Here is a 19,697-nt window from a genome sequence, read left to right as displayed (position 1 = left end):
TTCCATCCTCAGTACACTGAGACAAGTTATCCACCTCCTCATCCATTTTTTCCTCTGAGCCTCCAACCTGCGATTCATCGTTAATCTCACGTACATTTTCAACACTACTCTGTTCCCCATTGTCATCAATAACATCAGTAGTTTCATTCTCAGTTCTATCTGGAGCAGCACTGCATCCAGGTTGCACGTTCTCGTTATTAACATTATTCTCAATCACCTCGTTCTGCTCGTTCACCTCTTCTGTTACCCCTCCATCCTTCTCCTCATTTCCTTGTCTATCATTCCTCTGATGATCAGCTTTTTTTATTTCATCTTGAGCCGCGGGAATTATCTGTTCGTTTTTTTTAGGGCATACGCCGCGTTTGTGCCCAATTTCTCCGCATTCAAAACATTTCCAGTTCTCCGCGCTTGCATAAACCATGTATGAATTTTCTCCATGGTTTACACGAAAAGACACGTCTAAGTTACGTTCCGGCGAACTCAAAAACATATAAACCTGTCTTCTGAAGGAAAGCACATGTTTTAACGCAGCGTTTTTACAGCCCAGTGAAATAAGTTTCACAGGGCTTGCCATTTTTCCGAATCGCTGCAATTCCTTCATTATCACATCATTAGAGATAAACGTCGGGATGTTTGAGATTATAATTTTCGTCGCCGGGGCAGATAGAGGGGTTACTGTAACAAAAGTTCCTTTTACCCATACTCCGCTCACGGTCAATTTATTGATCAATATTTCCGTTTTTAAAAACACAACCACAGCTTTGTTCATACGTGAAGCCGAGATGATATTCTCAAACCCTACCTGCTCTCCGACGACTAGGAGCAGTTCCTCCACTGTCACCCCAGGTTCTGGTACACACCTGCACCCGTTCCGAAGCGACAGGCCTTGCGTTCCTTGAATAGGAACAGACGCCATACCGGCATCTTAAAAATGACGAACAAACAACTTTTATTTATTTTTATTTATTTTTTTATCTCTCAACTTTATTATTATTTTGTCTCTTTAACTACCGAGGGGAAAGAAAATTAAGAAACCATTTGTATCACAAAGAGAAACCACTTTTTCCACACTCACTCTGAGCAGCGTGCTTAGCTCTCACACACACACTCCCAACACTCACACCGGAAGCGAGAGAGAGAGAGAGAGAGAGAGAGAGGAGAGAGGGAGAGAGAGAGAGAGAGAGAGAGAGTGAGAGAGAGAGAGAGAGAGAGAGAGAGAGAGAGAGAGAGAGAGAGAGAGAGAGAGAGAGAGAGAGAGAGAGAGAGAGAGAGAGAGAGAGAGAGAGAGAGAGAGCGCGCGGGCGCGATCGAACTGTGTGTGTGAGAGAGAGAGAGAGGCGCGAGATCGAACAGTGGAAACATAATAAACCTACTCCGTCATTTTGTTCATACAGATCATTAAACCTGCAAAGTGTTAACTTATATTTGTGTACACTCGCAATAAAACACAACATTGTGCTTTTGTCACACTGTAAACTCTTGTCAAACTGTAACCTACAACTGTCACCCAACCAAAATCACACACACACACACACACACACTGTTTTAAAAGCAAAACATATTTATCCAACTCCATTTCAAAACAGTCAGTGGGTCCCATCTTTTGGACATTCGTCATATTGCATTGGTTTTCATTTCTTGTCCTCGGAGCACTAATCTTACACATTCTACATTGATTAAAAAAAGAAAATTGAATGTTTTTAATGGTAGTATTATTTTATACATGCAGAAATCAATTATTTATAATTCAGATGAGAATAATGTTACATTGTCAATTCATAATGTTAATTAAAATTAAGGAAAACAAATATATTGATCTGAAATATAGCAAAATAATTTTAAATTAATTCACGTACAATTACCAAACATATCGCAAGGTCTTTTTGTCTTTTTATTAATTTAATTAATAAACTAATTATATAAAACTATTGTCAGTGCATAAACTGGTTCTATGCCTTTATTAATAAAACTTATTTAAAAAATACAATGCCTTCTGCATTTTTGTTTTGCTTTTCCCTCCATTGTACCGAAATCGTACCGAACCGTGATGTCTGAACCGAGGTATGAACCGAACCGTGACTTCTGTGTACCGTTCCACCCCTACAACACTGAACTGATTTCAAATGAATAATGACTGTTTACTCTTGTCTTTTTAGAGCTACTTTACAGCAGAATTAAATTCTATTTGCACCATTGAATCATTATTTTACTGTTTATCACTGTAAACCTGCTTTGAAAGAAATCTGCATTGTATAGTGCTATATAAATAAATGTGACTTGACTAGATTTTTTAAAGAAAAAAAAGAGGCATAGAGGAGGTGTCTCCTCCTCAAAGTCAAACTAACTTTTGCCAGTACTTTCTGGTTACGATAAAGATAGAAGGTCTGCATCCTATTCTGGATTTGCGTCCTCTGAATTTCATGCTCAGTGTGTTCAGTTTCAGAAGACAGCGTTCAGACACAGAAAGTTTCGGTAACGCTTCCTTTTACAGTACAGTACTTACGTGTACTTACAGTGTACTTACCTAGAAAGTACTGGCTAATATATGGTAAGTACATGGGTTAGGGGTAGGTTTAGGGGTAGGTTCAGGGTTAGTACCTAGTTATTACCCAGTAATTATAATTACTATAATAAGTACATAGTAAGTACATGGGTAACAGGACTGTAAAAGGAAGCGTTACCAAAGTTTCTATGGTTTGCTTTAGGGCGTACCAGTTTCGTGTTCTTTTTTTGGCCTGGCCTTGTCTTCCCAGATGTTTACAAAATAAATGGACATGGTTCTTGCCCCGTTTTGGCCCCGGGTTGTGCATATTTAGCAAGATTGAAGATGTGGGAAGTAGAAGTCAGGGCCGACGAGAGAATTTTCATTTGCTTAATTTACAGACGAAAAGAAAAATGTGCATAGCACAATAAAATCAGCGTTTCAGTATTATTATTATTTTTGAGTCAGGCTTGTCTATCTTTCCCCATACCAAATAGGCAGTCAGCTTAAATTCTCTCTCCCTGTCTGTTCCTGAGAGAGGAAACACTTAGTTATCAGAGAGTTGACCCATTTTCTTACTGCTCTGCTCCTAAACTCGCTCTCCCGTTGCTAACTTCACTCCACTTCCTTCTGCCACAGTTCTAAATTACCTTGGCAATTAGCTAATTTTAGTACAATCACAGGAATTGGTGGGTCGGCGTCAGGACTTAGTTCTCTGTCATTTGCTAAGGATGGGTTTGAGGTTAAACAGCCAGAAGAGTGTGTTATTGCAGAGGCAGCAAAAGACCTTTCTAGGAGTGATCCTGGTTTCTTGCACGATGCAGGTATGATTGTCTCCTCCATGTGTTCAGTCTTTTTGCCTCTGCTTGGCTCAACACAGGGTGCGTTGTCTAGGTCAGTCTCTGCATTCTGCTTTGGTCGCAAGGCAAGTTCCCTTTTCTCTTAGGGCAGTTCACATTTCAGGAAGTCTGAATGAGGGGGGCAGACCTGCTGTCGAGACATGGGCTGAGGCCCGGGAAGTGGAGGCTTCATTCATGTGGGCCTGATTTGGCAGACATTCAGAGTCTCAGAGATCCCTTTGGTTTTCTCTGACTCCTCCAGCAACACTGGGTCTAGATCAAGTTCTGTCATGACAAATCTCAGAGTGTTTAATGGATATGACAATGTTGATATGTTTGGTCTTGGTGGAATAGATCTGCTACACTGCTGCTGATTTTATCGCTGTTGTAGGTTATTGCTGTTGCCAATACATACACAGACACGCTGCTGTGAGCAAGTAATTCGTGCTGCTGCTGTAAAATATAGCATACATGAATTACCCGTAGCAGATCTATACAGGTGGAGCTGGGGAAGGTGGAGGGTTTCTGAAAGCACGCTGCAACTCTAAGGCAAATGCTACCCTTGTATTTGAAGGTTGAGCAAGTGAGCTCCTTGGCTACTGATACAGCGGGAACCAATCAGCTGTGCCCTATAGATAATGATGTGATTACGAGCAGGTTGAGTTAGGACCATCTAGAGTTTTATGACAGAACTTTATATTTCACTGGCCTGTAGGTTCAGTGCTGGAGACTTTTGAGAATTTTCTGCCTGGTAAGCATTCTGTTTTGGCATATATCTGTGGTGTTGGAGGCTTTGACAAACCCTCATTTTTAGCCATTGGATTTAGCTTCAGATAAGCTTCTGACTTTTAAGTCTGTATTGCTATTGGCCTTGTCATCTCTTAAATGGCTTGGAGATTTGCAGGCACTGTATGTCTTTTGTTTTTCCTTCAATTGTGCTCCCTTACAGAAAAACCACATGAGTTTCACATGTGCAAAAACACATGTGATCCCATGTGACAACGTGGACATGTGATTTTGCACATGTGAAATTTAACATGTGAAATATGTGGAACACATGTGCTTTGCACATGTTAAAGGTAATTTGCACATGGGAAACGTGTGGTTTTGGAACATTTTCATGTGAAACCCATGTATATTCCCATGTGAAACCCATGGGATTGCATGTGAAACCCATGTGATTACATGTGAAACCCATGGGATTGCATGTGAAACCCATGTGATTACATGTGAAACCCATGGGATGTGAAACCCATGTGAAACCCATGTGATTACATGTGAAACCCATGTGATTACATGTGAAACCCATGGGATTGCATGTGAAACCCATGTGATTACATGTGAAACCCATGGGATTGCATGTGAAACCCATGTGATTGCATGTGAAACCCATGTGATTACATGTGAAACCCATGGGATTGCATGTGAAACCCAAAATTCCCATGTGAAATCCATGAGCTTACATGTGAAACGTAAAATTCCCATGTGAAACATTTAATCACATGTGAAACCCATGAGATATCATGTGAAATGTAAAATATCTCATGTGAAACCCATAGAATGACATTTGAAACCCATCAACAATCCATGTTAAAGCTACACACCATGTAAACCTGTAACTTCATGTGAAATCCATGTAAAAATCATTAAGCAATATACCACAGAAAACGGTAGGCCTACCATGTTCTTGTGTAGGCTCTATAGCCTAATGTTTCCCAACATTAAAACAAATAATTCAAAAAAAAATTTTTTTCACTTTTTATTTCATTTCAAAATATGCAATACAAATTGAATGTTTAAAACAAACAAAGCAAAACCAAATTAAAATTATACATAAAAAGCCGCAAAAAACGCAGGTATACGCGCATGTGTGTGTGTGTGGTGTGCGTTTGTGAAAGTGTGTTGTCTCAGTCCTTTGTGTCTCCTGCAGCAGGCATCCTGTTTTGGGATAGAAAAAGATCAAAGATTAGGGCAGTGCAAACCATAGACTGTAAAAAAAAATATGGACGTAGTGTCCGTGACGTCACCCCGTAGGTTTCTGAAAAGCATTTTTATGGGGCTTAATAATTAATTATTATTCATTTGTAATGTTATTATGTCATTAAACGTTTTACGTAAATATGCTATGGAAATACATCTTGCTTAAACAACTGTATAAGACGAGTGGTGCGTCTCATTTATAAAAAAAACTATTGACAGTTTGTGATTAGATCACAATGTAGACTGAGGAATAAACTGAGTCATCAGTCCTCGCGCATGTCGGTTTCGCAAATGTGAACAGACCACATGGGGATCACACTTGGATGTTGGATCGTCTGAATATTACCTTTCTGCTCGTCTCCTCAGATCTTTTAACTTTTGTGCCATGCAGACCTTGATCTCAGTGCCTCCGATGCCTGGGTGCCTCTTTTTGACATGGTCTGTAAGAAATGAGATTGATTACATTAAAATTTGAAAACAAGTTTGACATGAAGTGACATAACTGTCAGATTCAAACTGTGCTTTCCGCGCTATGGCTGGCGCTGACGGACGCGCTCAGCGCTTGTCATATATAATAACTATTGATAAAAGATATTCAGACATGCTTACCAATTATTAGCTGCACCTTTTGTAGGTCAAGGCTCTTTTTTCACCAACAACCCCTTTTTTTCCGTTCATGCTGCCATCTCTTCGAAAGAGAAGATGGAGTCCATAAGAGTTCTGGTTAACTTTTTGTAGCCCTTACATCTTTGAGCATGATCCAAAGCAACTGGGTTCATTAAGTCAGTCACAGACTTGTTCTGCAAAGCAAAAAATAAAATAAAAAATAGAACATTTTCGTCAGGACAGAAACCGTGATCTTTTCAACGTTATTGCATATTAGGTGAGGTTTTCACTTTGGAGCTGTGAGTGTAAATTTTAGCATACAAGTATTTATTGTTCATGCTCGAGTCTTGATACTCTTTTACCTTCATATTCCAGAGTTTAGGGGTAAAATGCGAGAAATCTCCTTTAGTGGACTTGGATATGCTGGGCACTACTCACTGATCTATATAAATGACTTGATTGCTCATGACGTCATGTAAATTGAAGTCACCATATTCTATTGAATTAATAGGAAATCATCTGACTTTAATGAGTAAACATGACCTAACGAGTCAGTGTTTTTTATATTTGAATTCTATACATTCTTACCATGTAAACATCCAAAACATTTCTGATTATTATCAATGTTGAAAACAGTTGTGCTGATTAATGTGTTTGTGTAAACCATTGTAACAGTTTAAACCATTTTTTCCCCTCCAGGATTCATTGTTAAATAGACCACAAACATATGAAGGGTAGTTTACACTAATGTTCAAACATTTGGGGTCAATGATAGATTTAAAAATGAACAGAAAAAAAAGAAGAAATTCATATTTTTACTCAGCAAGGATGCATTAAATTGATCAAAAGAGAGAGTAAGGATTTCTGTTTCAAATAAATGCTGTTATTTTAACCTTTCTATTCATCAAATAATCCTGAAAAACACAAAAATATGAAGCAGCACAACTGTTTTCAACACTGATAATAATCATAAATGTTTTTTTGAGCATCAAATCGTCATATTAGAATAATTTATGAAGGATGATGTGAAGCTGTGATGCTGAAAATTCAGCTTTGATCATAGGAAGTAATTGCATTTTACAATATATTCACATAGAAAACAGTTTTTATTTATTTATATTATTTCACAATATTATTGTTTTTAATGTTTTTTGGTGAACATAAGAGAAAGAGACATAAACATTTGTACCAAGACAATTAGTGTATGTTTGACATTAGTGTATGTTTGGCGTTTTACTTACTAATCATATGGTTCATCAATAGTGCTTTAGAGATGAAGATCAGCTCCACTCCGCTCCGTTGAAGGGCATCAGCACTGAAGGATCTAAGAACACAACAAGCCATTTGTCACTGAGCCAACAATGCAATGCCAGGTTTATTGAAAGGAAAGAAGCTACAGCAGAGGTGAAATGCAGAAAAGAGAAAGAATTTAAAGAATATACAGAATATAATTTCTTAACTAGGATAACAGAATTTGTTTTTGGGTTTACTTATTCATTTAATTTTGCTCATACGGTGTAACTTCGTTTGGATGTCAAAACCTTCTTAAAATAAACAATTTAAAAAAACAAGTTGAGAAATAAAATGAGGTTATTTAATGAGCTTCCTCGGCTCACCTGTGTCCTAACGTTACTTCTCCGGCAGCAGCTTTCTCCAGAAATGTTGAAGTCGTGGAGCTTTCTCTCTGTTATGGGTTATTTTGTTACTACTGAAATCACAGAACATTTTTTAATCAAAATGTGTTTAACGTTACCATTGAGCTAACGTTAGTTTCAGCCAATTTTCTTGCTCCTGAAAGTAACATCACCGATACGTTATGTTTACGTTTGTGTTAAATAAATTAGCTCACTTCCAAGTAAAACCTTTACAAAACCTCTCATCTACACATAAGAGGTGATTAAAAGCCCAAACTTTAATAAATAAAAGTTCAACCGAGTTAACATTACGTTAGCCTAGCTAGCTGCTACCTCTTCAGAAAACGGTTGAGATCCTAACGGACTTTTTCCGAAGACACTACACCATGTAAATTTTTAACAGAATCGTGTCAATTACAAGTAAGAGAAATGTCAAAAACAGTTGTGAGTATTATTCGTGTGATTTTAGAGACTAATCTCACCTGGAAAAAGCCGTGAAAAGTTTAAACAACATCGAGAGAGGGAGTTTTGTTGCTTACCAGTAGCAGTGGTCCCGCGCCGTTTCCATGGCAACTCTGCGCGCCGGCCGCTCCAGTGTTTGAAATACTCGAAAGTTCACGCGCACGGCATTGATTAAACCACGTCAAAATCATGCAGCACTTAAAATGAAAAGTTTAATATCCACTTTATTTTATTTGAAAACGTGCTTGCAGTAGCCTATTGATTATATCAAATATAATATACTGTTGATTATGTAAAATATATTTACAATATAGCTTTAGAAATGGTAAACAGTGTTGAAATAAAAGTATTGCAAAAACTCATTAAAAACTATACGTGTATATAAGTGTTAGTATATACACATGCATTATAAGCTTTATGTTCTATGCATTTTGTGTGAAAAAGGCTATTGAAGCTAAAAATGTACAGTATTTGTGACGTGGTAACATAATTCACATGTTAAAACCTATTACAACGTGCAAATATATTTCACATGAGCTCCACATTATTACCTATAACATGTTTTCCACATGTGCCACGTGTTCCATTAAGTTCACATGTGGTGACATGTTGTTCACATGTGGTCGAACATTACTGCATGTGGTGACATGTTGTTCACATGTGGTCGAACATTACTGCATGTGGTGACATGTTGTTCACATGTGGTGAAACATTGTTCACATGTGATGACATGTTGTTCATATGTGGTCACATGTGGGCATATGTGGTCACATGTGGTCACATGTGGGCACATGTGGAAAACATGTGATAACATGTGAAATTCATGTGTTTTTTCTGTAAGGGCTATAAAAGAGCATCCTTGAATGAGCAAGGATCTAGCGTGTTTACTTAAACTGCTCAGGTGTTGTCAGTGGTTTTAAAAAATACAATTTAAAATCACATTAAAGATTCATGTTACAAGTAGGCTGCTTTCTAAAACCCCTCTACATCTTGTTTTCTCATCTTTCAGTGGGGATCAAACTTCACTTCAAGTCAGTCATTTGCACATTTTAGTTTAGATTGTGTAGAATTAATAAAGCATTTTTTCCCTTAAGGGCTTCCAACATACAATCTGAAAAAAATGGAGGGGTCTGAATACTTTCTTAATACCCTGTATCTTCTGTAAGTGTAGTTTGTAATTAGGGTTGCCAACTTCCGAAAAGAAAAATGCGGGACATATTACTATATGGGGGGGGGGGGGGGGTGGGGGGGGGGGTGTATCTCACAGGCAAGGTCTCTCGCTCTCTCCCTCTCTATCCGCGCTACACGGTTTGGCGCTGACGCACATACAGTAGGCTATGTTCTGTCTCGAATGCGCAGCTCTAGATTCTAGGAGATTAGAACTAATTTACGTGTCTAATTACGAACTAATTTACCCCAAAATCTCTTCAAAAAGGAGCTTTATGAAGAATCCAAATTAATATCTTGTGGGTTCTGACCAATTTAGTTGGTTACACTCATTAACATTTAAAATTCATTTAATTTAATTAATTAATAGTAAACATGCAGTATTTATACATTCACATTATCTTATTATTTAATATTTTCAGAATAATAATATAAAAATGTTTTTTAAATGTAATAACTTGTTTTACGTTGTCTCTTAAATGAGTGGTTGAATTGTTGTCCAGTAGGAATTAAAATCCAAACCACAAGCGTGGACCAGCCGTGTGAAAGATAAATACCACAGATGTAACCTCAGTAATCCACATGCAACAGATGTTGAAATGTCCATGCTCTTATTTCAGTGTTATTTACTTTGTTCCCCAGGAATCACAACTGTGCTTACCATGACCACTTTGAGTACCATTGCTCGGAAGTCCTTACCCAAAGTGTCGTACGTCACAGCTATGGACCTCTTCGTGTCTGTGTGCTTCATCTTTGTTTTCGCCGCTCTAATTGAGTACGGAATGCTCCACTACTTTGTGAGCAACCGCAAGCCCAGCGCAAAAAAAGACAAGAAGAAGAAAAATCCTGTGAGTACACTTCCAATTCACATTATCACCTACAGTGCAGCAAGATTATAAAGTGTATTTACTACCAGTGTTGTAAGTATTTTAGATTAACCTATTTGAGAACTGCAATTGTTAGTATTTTAGGGTCAAGGATTGAGTACGCCAAATCATAGCACTCTTCCACAAGTTAGTGAGCTGCTTAGACTGTGTGAGGTTAAGGTACTTAAATGCGTATAACTAGTTTTATAGCACAGCCAAAAAGTATCCAGCAATGTGAATTCCTTCAGTACTGTTTAAATAGAATCACATTATATACCTTTAGTTGGTTGGGAATATTGATTGTAAAGAGCTGGAATCATAAGTCTCTGTTCCACCGTTGGGCCAAACCGTTCTAAGAACGCTAAGGTTATAGTTATATTTCCACTTGAGCTTGGTTCAGCACTGCACAATGACAAAGTGTTCTCTGACCGAAATTCTTAGCACGGTTTTTTGGTTTGCTTTTATTCACAGTAAGCATAATTTACATTTCTAGGACTATACAATTTGGATTTACAAATCTTGTAACGCAGTCTCTGTATAACCCATTACATCAAAATTACCTGCCATTGACAATAATTCATATTTTGGGTTTTACAACTTTTTTTTAAATTCAAATAAATGATTAAATAAGCCTAGTATCTTTCTTTTTCAACAACAAGGTGCATTATATAGACTAACCGGCTGGACCGGATCGGCATGTAATGGAACGGTTAAGCAACTCGAACGGTTTGGCCTGACAGTGGACGGTTATATTCTTGAGGATTCAAATGTCGAAAATAGAAATAATAACGTAATTGTGTCCAAACCTTTGACTGGAAGAGTATATTCTGTAGTTTACTGAGAATTGGTCAAATTGAAAAACTAGTCCCGGCTGGACTGTTAAAAGTGTTTATGTGTGCTGTGTATTGTAATCGGCATGTGATATTGTAGTCTGTATGTATTGTAATCTATGTATGTGATCCTTCTTAGTACAGCTTTGTGTTGTTAGCTTCCCAACTTGTTAAGGCTTTATTGTTAACTCTGTAGGAATCATCTTTAAGTGCTAGATGAGTCTCTCGTGTACTTTGTGTGAAGAAAGCTATTTGTGATGCACCTAAGATCATTAGTTGCTGTCCATAAGGTTCCGACATGCCTATATAGGTGATACACAATGAGAAAGCTCACTAGGTTTTGGAACGTAGCTATAGTGTGCACGCTAGAAACTTGCTCCAGATGTGGTCAGCTTTGCCAGCCTCTGGTAAACAGTGTCGCTGAGCAGCGATGTCCTTGATCCGAATCATTTCGCCAGCAGGTTTGAAGAGCAGTCTTAGATTTTCATCTCAGCGTGGTGCTCATTTCTGTAGCTTGAGGAGGGCTGATCTCAGAAAACGGGGTCGTTCCACTTTCAGATGATTAAAGGGCTGCCAGAAATGTCTTATTTGATTTTGGGGTTTAAAATGTTAGGCGGATTTTCAAACCACATTCGACAGATTGGTTACCAGTCAAAGGCACACTCTGAAGAAAAACTCATCAAATAAAATGACAACAAGTTTTTGCTGAAGAAGTGTTTTGATCTATGCAGAGTGGAAGAGTGTCGGTCTCCTCCTCGGATGATCATGTTCTTCTTTTGTTGTTTGGTATTTAATGTTTGCCGATTTGCACTTTACGTTTATAAGAAATGTCTGTTTCCAAAGCTGTAAAATCTGATCGGATGAGCCATGCCAAATATACTGTACTTAATTGTATTTTTGATAGTATTTTTAAATTCATCCTTGCACTTTGCAAATGTGTTCTTAAAAACGAGCATTTTTATTCTGTATTTTAACAACATGCAGTGAACCTGTTAAGATATACTGTCTTGCACCCCTTCCTTCCTCTATGTCTATGTATATCTCAGAGCCTTCTTTATATTATATTGTATGTCTATTTTTATGTTGTTGTTGTTGGTTTGTTCGTGTTTGTTTTCTTCTTTTCAATTTCTAATTTTTTTTGTTGTTTGTTTCCTGTGTGGACAAAAGCTCCTGCGGCTCTTTTCCTCAAAGGTATATTGCTCATGTAAACTTCACTAATCATGCATGTTTCTGCATTCTGCGCAACCACACTGCTCTTGTGTCCGGCCTTTAGATTCACTGCACTAACATCTAGTAAGTTTAGTACTGAACCTCCTGTGCTGTGAAAGGCAGTGGGACTCTTAGTTTACATGAATAGAACAGCAATGGCTGAAATATTTGCATCTTTCATTTAATTAAAAATAGGCCGCTTTCCTCCCTCTCTGTGTGCTTGTATATATGAGGCTTTAAACCTGACAGAAATAGTCAGCAGAGCCTTAACAGCTTGAAATAGACAACCACGCTGGTTACCTTAATCCCAATTAAAGAGCATAAGCTTGATGGCTTTGGCAGATTTAGCCATAGTAATCTTTTAAAAGTCAATGTGCATGGGGCACAGACCGATATTTGTAACTTCCACTTAGTATTAGAAGAAAGTTTGCCAGAATTTGGAGGAAATTGAATTATATCAGTGTGTAACCAGACTAAACCAGTGGTTCTCAACTAGTTTTTCTTTAGGACCTAATTTGACTGGACAACAAACACTGGGTCTGATTCATAAGTAATTCAGAAGAAAGGACACACAGGACAATTCTTCCAAAAAATGTCAGCAGATTCACAACGTGTGCATACTAGGGGTTGAACGAAATAAAAAAAGTCCACTTTTAAGTGTTTGATATCAATATCAACTATTCAGATGGTATAAACAAATATAACTAGTGAAGCGCTCTCAGAGTATGCTTTTATTTGTCATTTGAACTAACGGTAACTGAGCGTTAGAGTGGACTTTAAAGATTAATTATCCTGTGGCCCCCTATAGGACAGCATTAGTATTACAGTCAGTGTTTTTGTACAGTCAGTCAGATTTGATCGTAATTTATATGAAAATCTTAACTCTGATCAGTTAGAAAAGATATAGCGTTCGTGTCAAAATAACGTGATCAGCGACTAGTCAACGTCAAACAACGTCAAGCTTGAAGTTTCATGGCAGAGAATTAAAATCGACATGTTGACTAGTCTGAGCAACCCCTAGTGCATACACACAAGAATTTGATATTAACCTTAAGGGCCGTACACACCGGGACGAATATCGGCACGCGTTATTCGCCAGCGTTTTTTAACGCGTTTTTGTGTTCACACCCAAGCGATTTTCGCTGACGATGAGCCGAGGGAACATGCAAATTCATTCCCTGACATTAGATGGCGCTTAATGTAAAACAGAAATACCCCGGTACACAAGGTGGCGCTGCGCAACTTTACGCTTCTGACACTCGCTTGTCACTTGTCACAAGTATTTACGGTATTTACGCACTTGTCAAAATCATAGTCGCTGTCGCGTTTGTCATATAGTTCTTTATGTTCCGACACCAGCGAGACCAGCAGCTCTACATTCATCTTGCCTCGCATCTTCCTCGTCTTATTTCTCCCCGGCAGTGTAGACGCTACTTGGCGTATATCTTCTTCGCCGCTACGTATGTGTGCTCGGCAAGACCGTTTTGTGTTTGAGCGCCCCCAAGTTGTGTTTTACTGTAACTTCAGAAGCCCCAGACACGTGAGCAAAAGCGCCAATCTCATTGGTTGGATAGTTTTTGACGCGCGCGTCAAACCAGAAAAACGAACCCGAGGCGTTTTTTAAAAAACGACACTTTTACGCGTGGCGCTTTTCGTGCGGCGCCCTTTGTTCAGTCACGAGGCGTTAAACGTCGGCGAATATCGCACGCGAAATTCGTCCCGGTGTGAACAGGCCTTTATTCTATTGTTAATAAATTTGTAGTAGGCTATTCTAAATGACTGACCACAAACCCAAGGTTAGTCATTTGCATAAAACACACCCAAAGCATCTCCATATAAGGGCTTTCCGCACAACCTTCGCTTAACAGCAGGGTGGGCAAAGAGTTTAGCTCCAATTCTAATCAAACACACCTCACAAATCTAAACAAAGTCTTCAGGATTACTTCAGGTAGGTATGTTTTTGTTTAGGGTTGGAGCTAAATTCTGATTGTGTGTTATTAGGTTTTGTTGTTTTTTTCTTGGGACTACTTACAACCTATTTTTGTGTCATAGCCAACCAGTTGAGAACCACAGTTAGAAGAAAAGCACTTTGAATTAATCTCTCACACACACACACACACCTGGACAGGCAGACAGGCACTTTGTCTTTGGTAGGTTGTCGTATTTCATCCAGTTAAAGCTGCCAATTCCACTGTATTTGTTTCTATTCGCTTGGCAGACTCTTTGTGCTCGTTGCTTTCCACACGCTTCGGTGAAACCCTTTGAGAAGCGATTCACATGACCCCGTTTTAACACAGCCTCAGGTGGCTCTGTCCTAAAAGCTACACAATGTACACTCGGAGAAGCCAGCATGAACATCTGGTTGTGCTTCGTTTTTCAAAGGGATTTGAAGCACCCTTCCAATGCTGGGCAAAATGATTGTGAGTCCAGAAATGTGGATATGTCCCAATGAGCCTGTTTCACTTGGCTTTGTTGGGAAATATTGACAATCAGGTCTTGTAACATTTGTGTGTTTCAAATGTATATTTAAACATAGATTTCAGTACTGTTGCTGGCAAAGATACAAGATTGAATGGATATTAATAATTAATTATTTAGCTGTTCTTCTGCATTTTGACACACAGTGCCCTGTTTGAAAAAGCCATGTATAGTCTATGCTCTAGTAACATTTATCTTTTTATCCTGCATCGTTCTGATGACATTTTTGCCAAATAAATGATGCACTTATGTTTTATTATTTTTGCAGAACACATAAACTAGTGCAGTGGTTCCCAAACAGGGGTACGCGAGGTGACAGAACGGGGTACGCGAACAAAATGCTGAGTTTTGCCATTCGTTTAATTCGACACCACCTTAAAATAACATTAAAACCGAGCATGTATTTCTAACGGGCAAAATGCTGCATCTAGTGTAAACGGGGAAATGGTAGTGCCGTTAAAGGTCATCCAATCAAATTACCTCATCTTTTGCGGTCAAAACTGAGTGCATCCACGCAAGCAATATGAATACAGGTATGATAGATTGCATGCAGAGGATGCTGCCTTAAAAAATCGCTCGATATTACTGCCGTTCTCAAGAAAAAAAAGTGTGGTTTTAGCACTTACTTGCATAAAGACCAAATATAGAAACAGAGAGTGCATAGAGATCGATTCAAGACTCAAACTCTCTTTAAATACAGAAACATACCTTGTGTGAGTTCTTGTTTTTAATGTTGATCATATATTATACAAGCAATAAGGAAATATTTTTCTGAATAACCACACGATTATGCGCAAATGCGACTGATTTTATACAACAGTTCAACAAACAAAAAGGTAATGTTCAGTGACATACATATTTAACAATATTTTCAATATCGTTTGTCCTATTTTTCTACATAATAATAGTTCTAATGAATAGTTCTAATGTGTCTTCAACACACAGCGGTGTTTCGTTAGTGAATGATTTAATAGTTATGTCTCCATCCACCCATTTCTATGCGCATTTTGGGATATTGCATCAAAAACGTCTGGATAGAAAACACAAGATGCACATAAATTCTTAAAAATGCGTATAAAAAAGGTATGCGCTTGATTGAGTCGGATGAATTTTTCCTCTGACAAGAAAACATGCGATGGAAACCAATTTACCAAATAAATTCCATGATCCACATAAAAACAAAATCATGTGACTTAATCATGCAAATTTGCACGGTGGGACGACATAACTACTAAATGCTGTTTTGGTCATTCTGAAATCACGGAGCAAGTCTATCGTCAAAGTGATTCGGTCCCAGAACTCTCTTACACGACTGCTTTCTCAAACAGCAAGATAACACGTTTACTGCATTTCATCTGAAAGCTCTGAGAGTCATTTATTATATCCAAAAATGATTATGTAGCTACAGTTGCTTCTCCTTCTTTTCTTAGTGATATTTAGTGCCGGTTAATCAGGAAGTGACATTTTTGTTCTCTTCGACTCACTGGATGGAAACGGTGCTTTATTTGCAATTGTTTTATGCGATATTCCAATTTTGCGCATAAGTTAAATTCGCAACTTTGGATGGAAACGCAGCTAATGACTCATTCTTAAAAACAGCCATTTGCTTTGTTACTGAATGAATGAACGGCTGGATGACTCACTCAGTAAGACAGTGACTTATTTCGTTATAAGTCACTAACTTGTTATAAGTCCAGAATATTTCGTTTTTATGAATATCTGAACATGCAGCATATCCAAAGAAAGAACAGAGCCCCTGCTCTTAAACAAAAACACGTTTTATTCTAGCTCAACACTTGAATCTGGGTAAGTTTCATTAAAAAAAAGCTGAGAAAATCAAGTGTTTGTCAAAGACTACATCCAGATCAGATTCAGGACGATGATCGAAACACAGATGGAGTAGATCGAGTCCATCAACACTCCCAAAGCTTCACAGTCCTAAAGCTCGTCCTGGTCGACATTTCATTCAGCAACAGTTTTGATGATGTTGTTTAATGTCGTGATCGTGTTATTTTACATATGCATATGATTACACATGATATCGCTTGTTTCTGCGTCGTCTTTTCATGTGTTTTGATCTGGAGATTTAGTAATCTTTCAGAAGATGTGTAATAGCGCCCCCTAGCGTATAACAGTGAAAACACGGAAAGCTGGAAGTGTCCGTCAACGGAAGTGTCCATTGTCTCATAAATGACGGAAAATTGGATGGCTTTAGTAGATACCAATTTCATTTGATTGAAACGATTGATTTACTTGAATGTATTGCTTTATTTATTATATTAATGAAATATTCAAAATTTGACATGACACATTAAATAGGGTTTGAAAAACTTTGCCTTTTGGTAAAGCCAGAGAATGTCCAATTGAAGAGAATTGGCACTGTCTGGTTACTTCCGGTTTCTGGACTGGCTGCAGTAACACGTCTCTGTCCATGCGGGGGGCGCTCGCGGGCGAGTGCAGAATGAATGGGAGTCTATGGGGTTTCACCCCCAGAAATCCACTTTTCTCAGGATGTAATTTTTTGTCAAGTAATTTTTTGAAAGTTGCATTCAAAAGGGAGGGCTAAGATAATACACTCAGCTGAAAATTGCATTTTTAAGTTCACTTATCTGTTCTAAAAATCCGTTCAAAAATGTGATGATGACGTCACATAATAGCAGAATGCTAGCGTGTTCCGGCCAACAACGGCCCAACCGGTAAGAAATCGAAAGGACATAAGTACTCGTTCATTCGACTTTTGGCCTATAATCTATATTGAACTTGCGGAATCGACAATAAAATCTATGTTGATTCAACGACAAGCAGGAGAAAGAGATACATTTAGCCGTTTAGCTCCATAGACTCCCATTCATTCTGCACTCGCCCGCGATCACCTCCAGTGGAATTATAATGGAACTGCAACCAATATGAGACACAATTGGGCCAATAGGAAGTGCCAAGGCTCTCCGTTAGACGGGCTCTGGTAAAGCAAAAATGCACCTGAAAATCAATTGAAGGGGCAAATATTGTCGATTTAATGGAAAATCGACAGTGGACAAGAGAGGATGTGAAATGCCTCCGGGGATAAAACGTCTGGGAACCACTCCTAGTGTACTATAATAATTGAACAACAGTATAAAACAAATTCAAAGACAGATAAATGTACATTGAACAGCCATAATATTAATTTAGTATTCATTCAAGTAGTAAATTCTTTTACAGCCAAATATCGCAGTTACATATCATTTAATACATTCCATTTAATACACTCTGTATTGACAGAGCTTTAAACGCAGACCCTGGCGGCTGGCGGACATGTCCCGCGTGTTTGATGTGACCCGTGCTGATTGTGTTTCCTTCTAAAAGCAGGCCCCCACCGTGGACATCCGCCCGCGCTCAGCCACCGCCATCCAGATGAACAACGCCACCCACATGCAGGAGCGGGACGAGGAGTACGGCTACGAGTGTCTGGACGGGAAGGACTGCACCAGCTTCTTCTGCTGCTTTGAGGACTGTCGCTCAGGAGCCTGGCGGCACGGCCGTTTGCACATCCGTGTCGCTAAGATAGACTCTTACGCCCGCATTTTCTTTCCTACTGCATTTGGTCTATTCAATGTAGTTTACTGGTTTTCATATCTCTATCTTTAAAAAATACATATATAGGCCTATATACAAAGGCTGGCCTTATTTTATGTTACAGATTCCAGCAAGACCCTTTCTTGGAAACGGGAACCCATTGAAAACATTTAGTTGCAGTGTGTTGTTGTTGTTGTTTTTCCAGTCTATGTTATGTGCAATTTTTACTATTTATTTATTTATTTATTATTTTATTTGAAAGTTTACGATTTTTGTGCACTAATGTAACATGTGAATTGTTGGTTTGTCTATGTTTACATCTTTTTTTTCTCGAAAGTATATCTTGTGCATAAAGCAAAAGTTGTAGCAAAAAAAAAAAAAAAAAAAAAACACACACACACAAGCAGAAGGGGCAAACAGTGCATCTGTAAGATTATTCATTCAGAATTGGTTGGGCGAAAGGCAGAACATGTGAGTACTGCATGCCTACATGTTCTTTTAGGCCCCTAGAGAGCAAGCACTAAAGAGATTTGGAGAAACTTGATCCAAATGCATGGCTGTCAGGCCTATATGAGGTAAAAGCAATCAATCAAATATGAACAAATATGTCCTAGCATTTTATTATTTGTGCATTCTACAGATCAAATGTAAGTGTTTGAAAAGAGTTTTTCATGTGTGGTCGCGGCTGGTTTAACGTTTGGTCACCTGTACAAATGTTGTAAATAATGAATACTGTATAATGCATGCACCTTTTAGGCCAGCCAAAATTAGCAAACGTCTTACTGGCAAAAAAAAAAAAAAAAGGGGGTCAGGAAAGCTTAACTTCAACAATCCAGCTACATTTGACATCATTTATGGCCACTTCTAGATGTCTGTCATTTATAAATGCACAATGATATTGTTATATGTAAAAGTACTGTTTTCAATTTTTGCATCCTTTTGGGTATCAGTATGAGCCTCCTATCCATCCTCGGATAGGTGTGGTATATACCCACTAAATAAATATTAACCCAAAGTTAGTCCAGCTCATCTTTCAGTTGATGGGGTGAGTATTCTGTAGTCTACTATAGTCATATTCTTCCCCCATTATTATTATTATTTTATTTAGTTTACAAAAGAGGTTTTCCTTTACTAGCACTGTCATTTCCAAACACATGTAACAGAATGTTGTCAAACAAACTGCAAAATGTCTACATGCTTTTTTTTTTTTCCACGTATTAATTTATATTGTAAATGAATAAATCGGGCTTAAACATAGGATGACATTTCAGTTAACAAAAAAAAACTTATTTCAATGAATTTAGTAGATAATCTGTAGATTGATACGTTACTGTGTGTGTTATTTGTTGCAGTTAGCAAATGACATGCATGCATGTATTAAATAGTATCTTTATAACATTAACATGCATACATGGGAAACAAATAAATTACAGCATCATTAATAAAATGTAACATATGCAAGCACAACCCACTTTCTATTTTAATAAATCATTAAGTTCAGAAATCGTACCCCAGGTAGATAACTATGATTCTGAGTCCATAAATATGTTTGGTGTTGAGCACCGCCGCTCAAGTGTTATCACGAAGAA

The 19,697-nt window shown here is 38.1% G+C and overlaps 1 protein-coding gene across 1 annotated transcript; it reads left to right on the top strand.

The window, feature by feature from the left end:
- The first annotated feature begins 3,213 nt into the window (after positions 1 to 3,213).
- Positions 3,214 to 18,303, top strand: gabrg2 (gamma-aminobutyric acid type A receptor subunit gamma2). The gene is made up of 4 exons (XM_056267839.1): positions 3,214 to 3,306; positions 9,677 to 10,018; positions 12,034 to 12,057; positions 17,899 to 18,303. Exons 1-4 carry the CDS (start codon positions 3,214 to 3,216, stop codon positions 18,178 to 18,180), a joined length of 741 nt encoding a protein of 246 aa, XP_056123814.1. The 3' UTR covers positions 18,181 to 18,303.
- Positions 18,304 to 19,697: the final 1,394 nt, after the last annotated feature.

Source organism: Rhinichthys klamathensis, unplaced genomic scaffold (assembly GCF_029890125.1).
Source record: "Rhinichthys klamathensis goyatoka isolate OS25496 unplaced genomic scaffold, OSU_Roscu_1.1 h1tg000263l_1, whole genome shotgun sequence".
Classification (NCBI taxonomy): Eukaryota; Metazoa; Chordata; class Actinopteri; order Cypriniformes; family Leuciscidae; genus Rhinichthys; species Rhinichthys klamathensis.
The sequence above is the reverse complement of the archived record's forward strand: the minus strand, read 5'-3'. Positions and strand labels throughout refer to the sequence as shown.